Consider the following 15,577-nt stretch of genomic DNA (forward strand, 5'->3'; position numbering starts at 1 on the left):
CTTAGGCTTTATTCGTCAAACTCAAAGATATCTTCAAAAGTTCGGCGATGTTCTTTGACCTCCTCCACCACAGCAGAACCCTTCTTCTCCCATTCCCAGTCCACCACCTTACCCATTATTTCAGGCTTCGTTGTCTCTGTGGTGGTCTTCTGTGTTGGCGGCAGCACTGTGGAGGTGGAGGGCATCTTCATCTTGGATTTTTTGACAGTTTGCACTTCAGGCTCTGGAAAAGAACAGGAACATCACAATATTTATTGTCTAAACCAAGAGTGTCCAAAGTCTGTCCAGCCAGCTGCATGTTTTAGTGGCTCGCCACATATTCTAATAATACGATTTACACGTCCCACATCAAAAGGTTGTGAAAATAAGTACAAATGTTCAAAGATAGCACATCGTTTTCTTAAATAAAAAATTAAAATGCAACAGTTCAACGTTGCAAATACCACACCTTTAATTTTGATGGAAAAATTGTCAGTTGTAAATACATTTTCCATGTTAGATATCACACTTGTTTAAAAAATTCAAAAAAAAAAAAATGTTTTAATGGCAAATGTATCTTAATGTTAAAAGATATACCCTTTAATTTTAAATTGTTTAATTAAGAACTGTGGCACAGTTTTTTTATTTCAAACTTTTTAAGCAGATAAACCTTTTAAATTAGTATTATTTTTTAGTTTAATAAAAAAAAATACAATTATTACATTTAAAATTGGAAATACAAGATATCACACTATTTGAAAATATTTTTAAATTGAATGTTTCAAGCTACCCCACTTTTTTTTTAACGTAACCTTTTCACTTTGTCACAGATAATTGATATTTAGACAGCTGTTTTCTCTATGAACACGTGCTTAACATATGTTAACCTGCAGCATATTAACTTGGTTTTAGCATGTTACATGACCACAAAGTGTGAAATGATCCCAAACTTTGAACATTTTCTGTCTTTTACAGACTCTTTCCTCCTGGCTCGCAGCCATCGCGCCATCTTATTTCTATACAAAGTTGTCCATACGACTAGTAAAATCAGTCCGTGTGGAAAAAGATCAGTGCTTTGAGGCAGAGATTTTCCTTAAACCTTTTTTTTTTTATGATGGAATTATTTTAGTTCTTCAATGAATCGTTGCAGCCCTAGTTTGATACCTTCAAAGGCTAGATGAGCTTCCAGGACGTCCTCCTCCACAACAGCATTGCCTTTCACCTGCTGCTCCTCTTCCTCTTCCACCCACTCCACTCCTCTGCCTCCAAACGGCCACTTCAACTCAGTGGTATCATCTGTGTCTACAACTGGATCAGGCCACGGTGTGGTCGGGCTTTGAATGGCCTCAGTGGTGGTCTTCACTGCTGATGCAGCTGCTGCTGTTGTTTTGGCAGAGGAGAACAATCTCTTCCTCTTGTGGTTTTTGAAGAATTGCCCCCTGGGCTGCACTTTCCACCCTCTGCTGCTGGTTATTTCACTCACTGAAAATTGAGAAGAAATGTATCAATGATATTGTGTAATTGTTTTAATGAGGAAGGGGAAACACGACAGATATTAAAAGTAAGTAATAAATAGGTGTAGTGATATTTCTCACATGGAGCAGTAGCAGAGCCACAGTTGGAGTCGCAGCAGGCGCACACCCAGTCCCAGCCATGCAGCTCCACCCATCTTAAGGAGGAAAAAAAGACAAGCGAGATAGTTGGTTTTAAAATCAAACATGTTTTAAAATGTATCCCTATTGATTTCTGTGATCATTCTACAATTTTTATCATAAAATTATGACTCAAATTTTACTCACAATTTTGTGAATTAAATCTTTCATTAATTCATTCATTTTCCGTACCGCTAATCCTCACTAGGGTCGCGGGCCTTCTGGAACCTATCCCAGCTATCTTTGGGCGAGAGGCAGGGTACACCCTGAACTGGTCGCCACCCAATCGCAGGGCACATATAAAGAAACAACCATTCGCACTCACATTCACACCTACGGGCAATTGAGAGTCTTCAATTAACCTACCATGCATGTTTTTGGGATGTGAGCCGAAACCAGAGTACCCGAAGCCACACAGGCAAGCGGGAGAGAACATGAAAACTCCACACAGGTGATGCCAGATTTGAACCCGGGTCCTCAGAAATGTGTGGCGGATGTGCTAACCAGTCGTCCACCATGCCGCTGAATTAAATCTTTTAAAAAATATATATATATATTTTTTTTTTTTTTTAAACATAATTTGACTTCTCTCTTAAAATGTGGATTCCCCCCCCCACTATAGGGACGGAGTCCAGTCATGAATCGTGAAAAGTCGCTGACTCCCACTCAAAAAGGTTTGTAATTGCCTATAGTTTCCACAAGGGAGCAAGCACTTTTTCTATTAGGCAAGGCTGCGGCCTGAATATATTCAGCTCCCCTCCTCAGTTAAATACCAAGTTGCCACCAGATGGTGCCAAACCAATATTTATATATTAGAAATGGCTTTGGCCTGAGTATAAAAATAACTAATAGGTTTGTTTTTCACCAAATAACAGAGGTTAGCTTCCAGCAAAAAAACAAAACAAAAAAAAAAACAAAAAAACAAAAAAAACTGCCAAAACACGCACATAAAATTTGTTTTTGCACTTCAATTATGACTTTTTTCAGAAGGCAATATTTTTCCTCAAAGAAATCATAAAATTCATCATAAATATTTTCGGTCACACTGTGACTACATTTTCTGCCTTATAAAACAGTTTTTTTTTAACACGTGCAACTTGAATTAGAGACCTTTGCTAGTAATATTAAAACTTTATTCCCATATCAATTTTTAAAATATATCCCCAATTATTCATTTCATATCATATCAATTTGTAATATTTAAATGTATTTATTTATTTATTTTTATTTATTTTTTTTAAGTATTTTATTCCTCAGATTACAACTGTATCCTTATGCTAATATTTTTTCTCATATTCAGAATGGCTCAGACTTTTTTCCCACACCTGTTTACTGTTCAATTAACTAATTTTCCTGTTTGTAAAATTAACTTTTCTCCACATGAATTATGAATTGAATGAACTGACCTTGTACAACTTTGTCATAAAATTTAGACTATCTTGTAAATTACCTTTTATTGTTATTTTTTTTCCTTGAAGCTGTTTTGTAATTTTCAAAATGTTCAAATTTTTTCTATTACGATTTGCTTTTCTCCCCCCAATATGTCTCAAGTGATCCTAGTAAATTGTTTAAAAAATAAATAAAATAAACAAATAAACACTGACCTTCCCATGTTTGTGTCATAGTTGCAGGACTTTGCCGTGGGAGTGGGAACATCACTTTCTACCGACATGGTGCAGTGCATGTAGAGCTGCAGTGAATGAAAGTCAGTGTTGGTTTAGTAGTTGCCTTCCTGGCAGAGGTAACCAAATGTTACTCACTTGGGCCGGCATTCCTTGGAACAAGAAAGCATCCACAGAAAATCGGACAATGTTGTTCTTGTAGGGGATGAATCTAGAGCGACTGTACTTGCTTTCAATCATGCACCTTCATCATTGGAGAAAGATGTGTTAAAAAGTACACATCCATTTCTGCTTTACAAAATCAGTATATTTCTTTGTTTCCTTTTACCCAAAGTCTTTCACGACCAGAAATTGAGGCGTGGAGGTGCGTGACTTATTAGGTGTGGCGTAACACAAGTGGACGTACAGCCTCATGTCTTGGGGAATGGACGGACCCTCAGCCTCGAAAAACATGGGCTCGCCGAGTACGTACTGATCCAATGGGGCAAGCCTTTGCCACTGAGCTGTTGATTACAACACAAGGAAATTCACCTTTAGAGGAATCCCATCTCTAGTTCACACAGCAACCTTGTCCCCTCACCCAACCCCCCATGTTTATGTACTTTTCAAAGTCATTTAAAATGGTAAAATACATTATTTCCTCAGAATTTACCGTTCCTTGGCGTCAGAATGAAATTGGCTCTGTTCCTCATTGGTTTGAAGATGTGGCGCATGCGCATCTTCGGAAGATATCCGATTTTGTAGGAATATTGATACCTACGAAGACCAAAGAAAGTCACACTTTTTAATAACACCGCGCATAATGTCACTGGATCTAGACACGTCTTGTGGCAGTCACCTGGTGTAATTGCAGGCAACGGCCAACGCAAAGGGCACAGATCTCCTTATGGGGCCTTGAACCATCCCCGGGTCATACTGCAGTGTGTTTGAATAGGTCATCTGACCATTAATCATCTGTAAAGAAATAGGTTAGCGATTAGGAACAAGAGACATGCTAAATATACACACCAACATTGTATCAAAAAAGGTAAAGTACTTAAGGACCCCGGGAGACAACATGAATGCGTTTTGTATTTTATGTCGCACCTCACGAAGCTTGTGTGCGAGCGCGTTATACGAAGCACCGAAGCGTTAGCAGTCAGAGGACAAAGATGTCATGGGGTCAGTTAATATTAATTTGCATTGTTTGGATGTTATGTAATACAAGCACGTTATTTCTAGTTGTCAACCACAATTTAGCTAAAGATGAGGTTTTTGCGTAAGGCTTGGGTTAGATTACACTGAGTTCAATGTAAAATATGAATAAATCTTAACTTTAGCTCCAGTGGGCATAAAACAAGTACTGATCATTAAAAGGAGCAGGAGAGAGGGAGAGAAATCAGTAAAGGGTATTGCAATTTACCAAGTTGCGCTCCCGAATTACATAAAGCTTACGTACACGACATGAAAAAATAAAACAAATGCCTGTCACAAGGCTGCATATTTTCCTGTAGCTGCAAGACCAGGAAAGATGTTAGATCTCTATGTGGTGCCATGCAAAATACAACCATAATATTTAAAGGTCCAATGCCATTAAAATCCTCTTTTTTTGACTATTTCATGCATAACATAGGTCAAAATTAGTCTGTGACAAGGTTCAAGTTTGACATCCAAGCAGTTTTCCGATTGAATGCAAAAGACAATAAACAGCATAAGGCTTGCAAAATGGGTGGATTTGAAATTGCCGTCATTCTGATGCAGTTTCGTCAATTAATGTATAAGTGGCTGCCAACTTCGTGGTTGGTACCCACCCACTCAATTCTGCTGAACGGAACTGCATTTCCGGATTTTAAGATATTTTCACGACCATAAGGCACACCGTATTAAAAGGCGCAGTCTCAGTTACGGGGGCTATTTCTGTATTTAACACATACATAAGGCGCACCGTATTATTGGGCGCAGGCATGGTAAAACATACGCTAGCTCAAAACATACGGTAGCATGCATGCATGCTAAAACAATGTTTTTGAAAAGGCAGCGGGAGCAAAACTGTGTTCGGTTGTACTTTATTGAAGTATTTAACAATGTACTCACGTTATTTTTTGATCAATCCTCATCCACAAATCCATCAAAGTCCTCATCTTCTGTATCCGAAATGAACAGCTGGGCAAGTTCTCAATCAAATACGCCAGGTGCCCTCTGGTCATTGTCGGAGTCAGTCTCATTGTCGTGCGGCTCCTCAGAAATGATGCCGGCTTTTGCAAAGACTCGAACAACAGTGCAAGCAGACACGTTAGCCCAAGCATCCACAACCCATTCACAAATTGTGGCGCAACTCTCCCAGCGCTGCCTCCGAGTCTTCGTAAAGCTGTGTTCGCCATCTGTCATCCATCACTCCCACGCCACTCACAACTTCACTGTGAACCCCCCGTTTACACGGATGTCCAGCGGTTCGTCAAGCCTCCCGGAATGATGCAAGCTCCGAGTTATTGCACTCAGTCGAATGTTGACTGTAGAGACGCTTCTCCCGGCTGTTCTTTGCTCATTAATCCATTGGTCTTCCAACTCGGGCCACCTCGCCTTGTTTCCGCGGAAACTCAGCTTCGCTTTCTTGACTTGGCGATGCTCGTTTTCCTGCTTCCTCCACTTGCGAACCATGGATTAGTTGATCCTGAATTCTCTCGCGGCTGCTCGATTCCCATGTTCCTCTGTGTAACTGATAGCCTGCAGTTTAAACTGTGCTTCGTAAGAGTGTGTCTTCGTTGGTGCCGTTTTCGGCTGCGGTCAAGCCAGCCGTAAAGTAACAGTCAAGCCAGCCACCCCTTATTTTGTTCATACTAGGCATTACGGTAATAGGTCGCCAACTCGTGGCGAAAGCCACCTTCAAAATAAAAGCTTCCCAATAATACGGACGTCAGTGCTCTTCGGTTAAGGAATGCAACCAGCAAAGTTAATTTGAATCTTGAGATACATTAAAAAATGTAGTTTATTTGATATCTTAGGAAAAATAAATGGTAAATGGACTGCACTTACATAGCACTTTATCTACATCATCACAGTGCCCAAAGCGCTTTACAAAGCCTCACATTCACACACACATTCATAAACCAATGGGCGACTGCTGCCATGCGAGGCGCTGCCAAGCCCACTGGGAGCAAATTAGGGTTCAGTGTCTTGCCCAAGGACACTTTGACACGCGGACAGTCGTAGCAGGGATTCGAACCTGTTCTACCTACTGAGCCAAAGTCACCCCAACATAATCCCATTGGTATCGCAAGACAAGTCCAGATCTGTGTGACAGACCACCAAGGACTCCACTAAAAGAGGTTTGATGAAGATCTGATATTGTATTTCAAAATAAAAGTCTCCGAAAACTAATAAACTACATTTTTTAATGCATCTCGAGATTCAAATTGACCTTGCTGGTTGCATTCCTTAACCGAAGAGCATTGACGTCCGTATTATTGGAAATCTTTTATTTTGAAGGTGGCTTTCGCCGCGAGTGGGGGACTTATTACCGTAATGCCTAGTATTAACAAAATTAGGGGCGGTTGGCTTGATTGCTACTTTACGAGTGGAGGCTGGCTTGACCGCAGTCGTTTTCGGGGGTCCTTAGCCAAACCGATGTTTTACACAATGCACATACCGGCGCTATATACCTACTGGGGGCGTGCCTTTAGTGTTCTCCTTCACGCGCACCATTCCCCCTTTAACGGCCGCATGCTGTCCTCAGCCACGTCCGCTTTTCCTCTGTATAAGCAGTGTGTCGGCAAGAAATGCTCCCAGTCAGTCAAGCGAAGCACTCATCACACAACATTTATAGATTTTGGAACTCTGTGCACACGAGGCGCGCCGCATTATAAGGCGCCCCGTCCATTTTGGAGAAAATGTAAGACTTTTAAGTGCGGCTTATGGTCGTGAAAATACGGTAATTATATTTATTATTTTAATCTAACTGCATGAAATAGCGACGCTTGCATATATTATCGCCAGCGATAAACATCACTCGCAGGTTCAACTCAAGTGAAGTGGAACGGATGACGAGCCTAACCTCAAAATATCCCCCTCTCTTTTTATTTTCACCCACATCCTCTTTCAGCTCACGTTCCTTACACAAAAAGTGGGCCAACAATCCAACGCTTGGGGAATTCTGCTTCACAATGATAGTAAGACCCCGTATCGAAGAATTCAAACGCAACATCGCAAGGTCGCCACAAGATGCCGTGATATCGTATCGCCAAGAACCAATCAGAGCAAAGCTGTTTTCCATATGTAATTAAGACAAAAAGCAATCCAATCAGAGCAAAGATTACTTGCATATCAAATATTAAGAAATCCAGCCATCTCAACTGCCAGGCTTAAAAGACCAACTAGAATATCTTTCCAACCCAAATTATTTTGCAAACCTGATAATAGGTCATCACAGATAAATGGGGAAAAAAAATCAGAGACCTTGAACACATCCTTAAATTTAAACAATGAAAAATGTGAAATTATGTATCCTCGTAAAGGTAGAATGCTTGATACAGCTCTTGTACAGCACCACACACAAAAGACTTGTATAAAGAAAAATATGGATGAATACAAAAAAAGTAAATGTACAGTTTTTTTGTCATTAAAATTGTATACAATTGTGATTTCAAGTAGTCCAGTTGATAAAAATTAATAAAAGTTGTGTTTTAAGATTGCTTTTGGAGCACAGGTGTATCTAATGATGTAGGCAAGTGAGTGTGTTGTGTCGCACATACTGTAGATGACAGAGTTCCATAATTAATCCAGGAAAATATTAGTCAAAAATCACAAATATCATACTTAGTCTCGAGACCGACTATTACGATACATACAGTACATATTGTGTGAGCTATAAAAGCCACATCGAACGAAGAGCAAAGAAAGAAAAAAAGTGAACCTTCTGTAAGATTTGTGTCTTCACCTGCCTTTTGTGAGCTTGTTAGCTAATTGGGAGTGATGCTAGTCGTTAGCAATTTGCTCCAAGTTGAAACATGTGATACAATTACATTTGCCCATTTATGCACTATGTGATCAACTGTGGTCAAAATAAATGAATGTACAATGATACATGGGGTCCCATACGTCACAAATGAAAGGTTTACTAGCTTACCTGGCGTTTGGTTCCACACTGGTCGAGACCATTTAGAAAATAAACGTAATTCTTCGACGACTTTTTAGCTCGACATGTTCCCAGTTTGAGCCGATAATTGATTTCACCATCGCCCAGAATGCTCTTGGACACCCGGACGAGCATTTTGTCCATTTTGCACGCCGTCCTCACGGAGTCATCATCCGACGGGCCCGGTGGCCTCCAGCCAGGCCGCGCCGGGAGCAGGCGCTCTCGGACGGGCCCGGGGAGAGGCTCCAGGCCGCTGCCCCTGGCCGGGGACAAGTGGCGCTTCTCCAGCGGTGGCAGCTTGGAGTGGACGACCACGGGTAGTTTGAGGTAAGCCTGCGGCAAAGTCGAGCTTTCTCTTCGGAAAATCTTCGCCATGCTACGGTTTGCCAGGGTTAAAGCCCTCGGGAATGGGGGAAAGGCACTCTGTAATGGCGGCTTCTCTCCTTGGTAGGAGGCAAACAGCAACCAAAAGGTAAGGAATGAGAAATAAACCATATCGAGGGCGCTGAGAATGTTGTAAATTAGTTTAACTCTTGAAATAAGGGACAGTTTTGCTGATGAGCAGCTTGCTGGCGGCCCTCAAATTACACTCAGGTAGAAGTTGAATAGCGCCATCCTCTGCTTGCTTCTTGTACGACAGCTAAGCCTCCGTTCAAAAAACGCAAACCTCGATATAATGGTCTTTTGATCAATTTAAAACAAATTTGTCATTTTAATCTAACAAAATTATTATTTTGTTAATTCCACCGTTTTATTGTGTATAAAATGAACAGGCCAACAATTTCTTAGCAAAATTATGTTACGATTATTTTGATTTCGCGTTTTATTTTTTTAAATTTAATAATTGAAAATAACCTGTTCCATTATATAATAATATAACAATGATATTTACTCAACTAACTTTTTTGCGTAAATTACTCTTTTTCAGCCTCTTAACAAATGAAAGCATTGTTTTAATTGAAATTGTTTATAAAGAATAATAACATATACATGCATATACAGTTTGACTTTCCTTTAAAGAATTGTTGTTGTTTTTACATTTTTATGCTTCCAGACAGCTAGCGAATCCTTAAAATAGCTGCAGTGTGCTCTTTCCTGCATAATGTGTATAGTAATACATAAGAATGAAGGTTAAATACAAGGCAAAATATAATCCAATTAGAAAACGTGATAAAAGTGTATACAAACATTTTGAGAACACCAACAGGCCAAAATTAGGACTTTGACAGTTTGGTCTAAAGACCGATGCGGCGATGCAGGTGTTGGTTTTTAAATACATTTATTTTTTTATTTTAAAAAAGAATATTTCATGTATTTCTAATAATAACTATTATAATTATTACTACTATTATTATTATATTCATGTAAATATAATAATAATTATTGTTATTTTATTATTATTATTTCATTATTTATGTTGTAAAAGCTGCAGGTTTTTTTTTTATCTTAGAGAAATAAAGTTGAATTTAGTATTCACAGTTCTTATAAATCATTAGATTTAGTTCTAAAACATTTAATACATGTTTTAACATAAACAGTACAACTACACTTTTTATATTAAAGCTAATAGGTGGAGGATGCTACGGAGCATCCGGTGCAGGACCACCAGGCTGGGGAACAACATCTTTCTGGAAGCTGTTAAACTGTAGCACCAATATCAGCCCCCCTTTTCCCCCCATACCTATTCATCCCTGCACTTTGAACCCTTTATTCATTTTTAGCACAAATTCTTGTTTTCTTATTCTATTTATATTTTGCAAGTCTCAAGAGTTATTGGGCTAATCTGGGATGATGACCTTTATGTTTTCATATCTCGGTGCTATGAAACATACACGTGATCAATACTGATAAAGATAATAATCAAGGGGTCGACGTACCTTCCTATCTGTGTTTACATGCTGGCAATGCTGAGGCATCTTCATGACTGCAGTCCAACGGGGTGAGAGTTGAATGTGGCCCCTCAGGCCTGACTGGACCGAAAAAGACTCACCACAGGCTCCACCCACTCACTCTCCACTCATCTAATTGTGTGTCATACTATATTCGTCAACAAACACTCTTCTGTTTTTTTTTTTATATATAAAGGCAGAGAAGAACACGTGAAAAAAAATTTCGACTTCAAGTTATTTCCCAGCATGTTCCTTAATGTGGCAATAAGGCTTTCATTTTTAGGAAGGCTCTTATCCAAATTATGATTTGTATGCTTTGGTCGTCTTCATGATTGTTGTTGAACACTTTTGTTTTTTTGTTTTTCGGGGGGGGGGGGAGGGGTGCATGTGCCAACAGGACCCTTCGCTAATCAAGGGCACGTGGACGTAACCCCCACCCTTGTGCAGACCCCCACCCACGCGACACGCGACCCCCGAGAGGTGAGAAAAGCTCGTGTTATATTAACATATGTGGGGGGGGGGGGGGGGGGGGGGGCGGCACGGGGGGGGATTCGTCGTGTCAAGCATCCGGCAGAAAACAGCGTGAAGCTCAGACAAATGCATGACCAAACACCTCCTAAAGCAAGACCGCCACAACCCAAAGCTGCGCTAAAACATGCGTCAAAGTTTCTACGTCAGTCATTTTAAACCACCCAAATTATGTAATCATGTCATTTCAAGTACATTATATAGTTCTAGTTGTGTCTGTGGGTGCGTTTCATTGGCAAACACAACATTGTGCAAATGACGATGTACAAAAGAAATCAAGGAATGTAGTTTTTAATCGATACAACATGATAAAACGCGCCCACATTCTTCTTCTTCTTCTTCTTCTTCTTCTTATTATTATTATTATTTTCCTTCCTGTACCGTTTCTCCGTAATGAACTTTATTGAGCCCGGCGCCCCGCGGAGTGACGCGTGCACGCCATTTCAATTCGAGTGCGAACGTGTCCCACTTGCACGACGAGAAGCGTCTGCTGGTCGCTCTCCCACAGTCGCACCTTTGGGGGTCTTCGGCGCCGTGGCGTCGCTCTCCCACGGTCGCGCTTCCACTTCAAAGGGTTTCGCACGCACGCGTGGACGTTTTGGAGCGCCAGCACGCGGCACGCATGCAGATGGCACGCGCGGGTGTTCAGTGGTCCCGCGCGCATTTGTCTGTTAGTTATTATTCGTTGGTACAGTGTGGAAATGAACTTCAAATGATTTAGTTTCTATTACATTTACAGTATTTTGAACAAGTTTAGGTGCTCTTGCCATGTATAAAAGAGCAGAAATTCCATTTAATTTCCTGTCATTCTCTCGTACATTTTCTGCTATTCTAGGCACGCAGATTATGTTCAATTTGAATTTGACATCAGTCACATCATCAACATGAGTTTGGCTGCATAGTCACATCGCTCTGAGTCTCTATCTTGTAATTACGCGGATTTGTTATTTATTGATTTTTTTTTTCTTCCGTTTGCTTTTTTGTTTTTCAGCTTCCAACATTCTTAAGTAGGGTTTTGGAAAATTGCTCTGAACATGAAATAAAATAAAATAAATAAATCAGAATTGAATGGGCCGTGTCAGCGTGTGTCCGACTTGAGGCCACTCTTGGCGGGGAACATTTTGAGTTTGCCTGCACGGACACTTCGCTTTTCTGGAGCTTTCCTATCCTATCGAGGCCTACAGCAACTCTCATAAAATAAGCGGATTTATTGCACTAAACTGAGACAATTAGTGGCAGCTAAATTAATGTAGTAGAAAATACAATGTAAAAACTCGTGCATGCGGGCGGGCGCACGTGTGGCAACGCACCACCCACCGGACAAAATCATGAGCGACGTGACATGTGATTGGCTGTTTCGTGGGTGGGCGGGGCGAGGGCGGACCGTGAGGTCGGCTATAATAAGCGCAGCCAGCTTGATTTAAACTCTTTTTCCGACGATTGCCGAAACCCCCCGAGGAAGCCAACAATCGGACGAAGATCGAATCATGAAGCTCATGCAGGAAGCAGAGGATGCAAACCGAGACAGTAAGGTATAGAAGCATTTCCAACCCAGTATTCTTTTACTTGCAGTACTGTATTTAAGTCATTTAAGTATTCATCTAGTTTTGAAATAATTAAAAGTAATATACTTAAGCATGTTTTTTTTGGGAAGAGTTAACTTTTAAAAAAAAAAAAAAAAAAACTCTTTCCAGCTTATAAAATCACAAGTGGAGAAACGTCGACGTGAGCGAATGAACTACAGTCTGGAGCGTTTGAGGAGCATGTTGATGCAGGAGCTGCAACAGCAGCAGGTATTTATAAAAAAAAAAACGCAATATTAGCTCAAATGAACTCGTGGTTGCCACGTCTGCCTCAGTTCTGAGTTAAAACCTCATGTCGGGCCTGTGAGCAATTGTATGTTCTGTAAAAAGAAGTGTTTTGATAATTGTATGTTTGCATGTCTACTTCTTTGTTTATTTCAGAGAGGCAAATTGGGAGATGTCCAAATGATTTTCATAGTTCCTGTGAGAGTGACAATAAAGCTCTATTGTATTCTGTTCTTTTCTATTCGATTCAATTCTATTCTATTCTTGCACGGGTTTCCTCTGGGTAATCTGGCTTCCTCCCACATTACAAAAGCATGCATGTCAGCGTTATCCAGTATTTCCTCGCTATATTGCAGTTCACCTATTCCAGTCAGTGCATTGCAGATTTTTTTTCTTTCATATCCGTATCATGCATAGTTTGTTATATTGTGGGATTTTGAGTGTATGCTGTAATTCTTTCGTGTTAAAATAAACACTTTCTAACCTCAAACATTAAAACAGTTTTTACAAAAATTCAAACGTGTTCCAAGGAGTAAAATGTACATAGTGTACAGTACTACTATGCATTACTCTATGCATTCAAATCTTGAGTTTGTTTTCTCCAGGTGCTCCGGCTTGCTCCCACATCCCCAAAAAACATGCATGTTGAAGATTCTTAATTGTCCGTAGGTGTGAAATTGAATGCTTGTTTGTCTGTATGTGGCCTGAGAATGACAGGTGACCAGTCCATGGTGTACCCCACCTCTTGCCCAAAGTCTGCCTGGATGGACTCCAACTCACCCACGACCCTAATAAGGATAAGCGCGATAGAAAATGGATGGTATTCAATTAAGAGTGTTAAATAAACGTACATGTGTTGCTCCAGGGTGCAGCTCAGCGTCGTGTGGAGAAGACCGACATTCTGGAGCACACGGTCGTGTTCCTGCACAACACCAGCAAAGCAGCAAGTGGACCTCAACCACAACAACATTCCTTCCAAGACGGCTTCCACACCTGCCTGCAAAGGGCCGCCCACTTCCTGGGGCCCGGGGGCAAAGGCCTGTGGCTGGCCCTGGATGCCTCCTTCATCCCCTGCTCCTCCTCCTCTTCTTCCTCCTCTTCTTCCTCCTCCTCTTCCCCCTCCTCTTCCTCCATCCTCCACATGCTGAGACACAAGTCCAAGCATAACAGGCGAGCGGTGGCTCAGCCCCCCAGGACCCCCGCGCAGGGGCAAAACTGGCTGGAGACGTGCATGGAGAACCCCCCGGCAGAGGGCCCCTCGCTCGGCCAGAGCGTGTGGAGGCCTTGGCCCTGAACAGTGAACTTTGAACCCCCCCTCCCCCCCGTCAATGTATGCATTAACTGTCGAGTTGATGGTGTAAATAGTTTAAAGACGTATTTGTACGCTGCTGTGTATATATGTGAACCATTCGACCCACTATAGATCAGTATATAGTGCCACTCAGGATGTGAGCTGGATCCTGCAGCCCCCCCATGTGTCCACCTCAGAGGTGAGTTGTCTCACGCACACACAAAGATACACACAACACTAAGAGATGTGTTGATCATAATAAAGTGCCCCTGTCTTATTTCCAGCTGCTTTGAAATATGAGGGGCCCACCCTCACATCCACAAGTCATGAACAACCTCCGTCATCCCTCCCAATCATAATATATAACTTGTATATTTTGCACACTAACTTATTGCACATTTCTCCCTATGGTGAGCTTCTACTGTTGTTATTTGTCACGAATAAACACATTCCATTCCAGTCCAATCAAATGGCTTTCTTGTTGTCGTGGGTGTGGAGCGTGACCTCCTGCAGGGTGACTAAAAGATTTGCTGTCCCCTCAGAGACATCAAACAGTTCATGCCTTGTTCTTGGAATGAAACAAAGCAGTTTATATATGAGCACTCTCATACACTAGGGATGGGTGGGCAAACTTTTGTGCTCAAGAGTCGCATGTGGTAACCCACATCTGTCAAACTCAAAGCCTGGGGGCCAGAGCTAGCCTGACGTATCGTACTATGTGGCCCGTGTTATAGTAAGTAAGTAGTAAGTATTATCCTTGACTTCTGATTTCAAAACTAGTTATCCATCAATTTGTTGTGTCATATTATGAGGAGCCAGTTAAACATTTGTACCTATCTTGTACTGGAAACCTTAACTACAAAAATGAGTTTGACGCCTCTGCATCCCAATACTTTTGTCCATATACAGTATGAAAAGTCTACACGCTCCTGTTCAAATGTTAGGTTTATATATATATATATATATATATATACATATACACATTCCGAATTTGCTTCCACCATTAAGGTGACCTACCCATACAACTCAATAAAAAAAAAAAATAATAATTTTCAGAGGGCAACTAAAAATAAACAATTGAGATAATGTGATTACAGAAGTGTGCACACTCTCATAATACAAATCACATTCAAACTCATTTTAAATGGGGGTCAGCACACACCTGCCACCATTTGAAGTGCATCTGATTAACTGTAAATAATGTTCACTTGTTCTAGTAGGTGTTTCCTTACATTTCTTTTTTTTTTTTAGCTTTCTGGCAGAAGCCTGAAGGTTTTGTGCGAACACTGACTGCTATTTGGAACTGTTTATAATTCCCTCCGCTTTAACTAAGGTCCAAGTTCCAGCTGATGGAAAACAGGCCCAAATTATGACACTGCCACCATTCTTGTTTTTTTTTTTTTTGGGGGGGGGGGGGGGAGTAGCAGTGTTGTGTTTGCAGCAAACCTACCTTTAAGAATTATGGTTCAAAAGTTCAACCCTGGTTTCATTGGACTATAACCCAATCTCCCAAACATGTGTGGGAAACCCCTCCCATTAGAACAGGGGTGTGTAGACTTTTTATACCCACTGCAGTGCACCTAAAAAGGCTGGTAGTAGGAACCACGCAGAAACCCTGAAATCCCTTACTTTGAAACATTAACCCTGGCTTGAAACCCTTCTCACTCCAACCTCATTAGCACCAACTAGCCCCCCTTT

General features: G+C 41.0%; 2 protein-coding genes across 5 annotated transcripts; one reads left to right on the forward strand and one right to left on the reverse strand.

Annotated features, from left to right (window-relative positions):
• Positions 1–3: 3 nt before the first annotated feature.
• Positions 4–8,994, reverse strand: zp3d.2 (zona pellucida glycoprotein 3d tandem duplicate 2). Its single transcript, XM_061776933.1, has 9 exons — positions 8,355–8,994; positions 4,092–4,207; positions 3,906–4,009; positions 3,582–3,756; positions 3,392–3,497; positions 3,236–3,321; positions 1,575–1,648; positions 1,144–1,461; positions 4–223 (listed from the first exon to the last, which is right to left on the reverse strand). Exons 1-9 carry the CDS (start codon positions 8,856–8,858, stop codon positions 9–11), a joined length of 1,698 nt encoding a protein of 565 aa, XP_061632917.1. The 5' UTR covers positions 8,859–8,994; the 3' UTR covers positions 4–8.
• Positions 8,995–12,214: 3,220 nt separating this feature from the next.
• Positions 12,215–14,338, forward strand: LOC133479516 (transcription factor HES-7.1-like). 4 transcript variants are annotated; one of them, XR_009788976.1, is made up of 4 exons: positions 12,215–12,312; positions 12,475–12,573; positions 13,454–14,078; positions 14,164–14,338. XR_009788976.1 is itself a non-coding variant. In XM_061776626.1 (3 exons), the coding sequence occupies exons 1-3, from the start codon at positions 12,268–12,270 to the stop codon at positions 13,880–13,882; spliced, it is 573 nt and encodes a 190-aa protein (XP_061632610.1). In that variant the 5' UTR covers positions 12,247–12,267; the 3' UTR covers positions 13,883–14,338. The 4 variants fall into 4 exon arrangements, 1 of the variants encoding a protein (XP_061632610.1); XR_009788977.1 differs by having other exon boundaries at positions 12,225–12,307; XR_009788978.1 differs by lacking the exon at positions 12,475–12,573 and having other exon boundaries at positions 12,225–12,312.
• The last annotated feature ends 1,239 nt before the right edge of the window (positions 14,339–15,577 follow it).

This window comes from Phyllopteryx taeniolatus, chromosome 6 (genome assembly GCF_024500385.1).
Source record: "Phyllopteryx taeniolatus isolate TA_2022b chromosome 6, UOR_Ptae_1.2, whole genome shotgun sequence".
NCBI lineage: Eukaryota > Metazoa > Chordata > Actinopteri > Syngnathiformes > Syngnathidae > Phyllopteryx > Phyllopteryx taeniolatus.

What these genes read in the sequence shown, in the direction of transcription:
- zp3d.2 (XM_061776933.1), bottom strand. Translation starts at nt 8,858, where the DNA reads ATGGTTTATTTCTCATTCCTTACCTTTTGGTTGCTGTTTGCCTCCTAC. An exon ending in CATTCTGACGCCAAGGAACG is followed by an intron (nt 3,757 to 3,905) that starts GTAAATTCTGAG and finishes TGTAATCAACAG; the next exon opens with CTCAGTGGCAAAGGCTTGCC. An exon ending in AGCTCATCTAGCCTTTGAAG is followed by an intron (nt 224 to 1,143) that starts GTATCAAACTAG and finishes GTTCTTTTCCAG; the next exon opens with AGCCTGAAGTGCAAACTGTC.
- LOC133479516 (XM_061776626.1), top strand. Translation starts at nt 12,268, where the DNA reads ATGAAGCTCATGCAGGAAGCAGAGGATGCAAACCGAGACAGTAAG. An exon ending in ATGCAAACCGAGACAGTAAG is followed by an intron (nt 12,313 to 12,474) that starts GTATAGAAGCAT and finishes AACTCTTTCCAG; the next exon opens with CTTATAAAATCACAAGTGGA. An exon ending in AGGAGCTGCAACAGCAGCAG is followed by an intron (nt 12,574 to 13,453) that starts GTATTTATAAAA and finishes GTGTTGCTCCAG; the next exon opens with GGTGCAGCTCAGCGTCGTGT.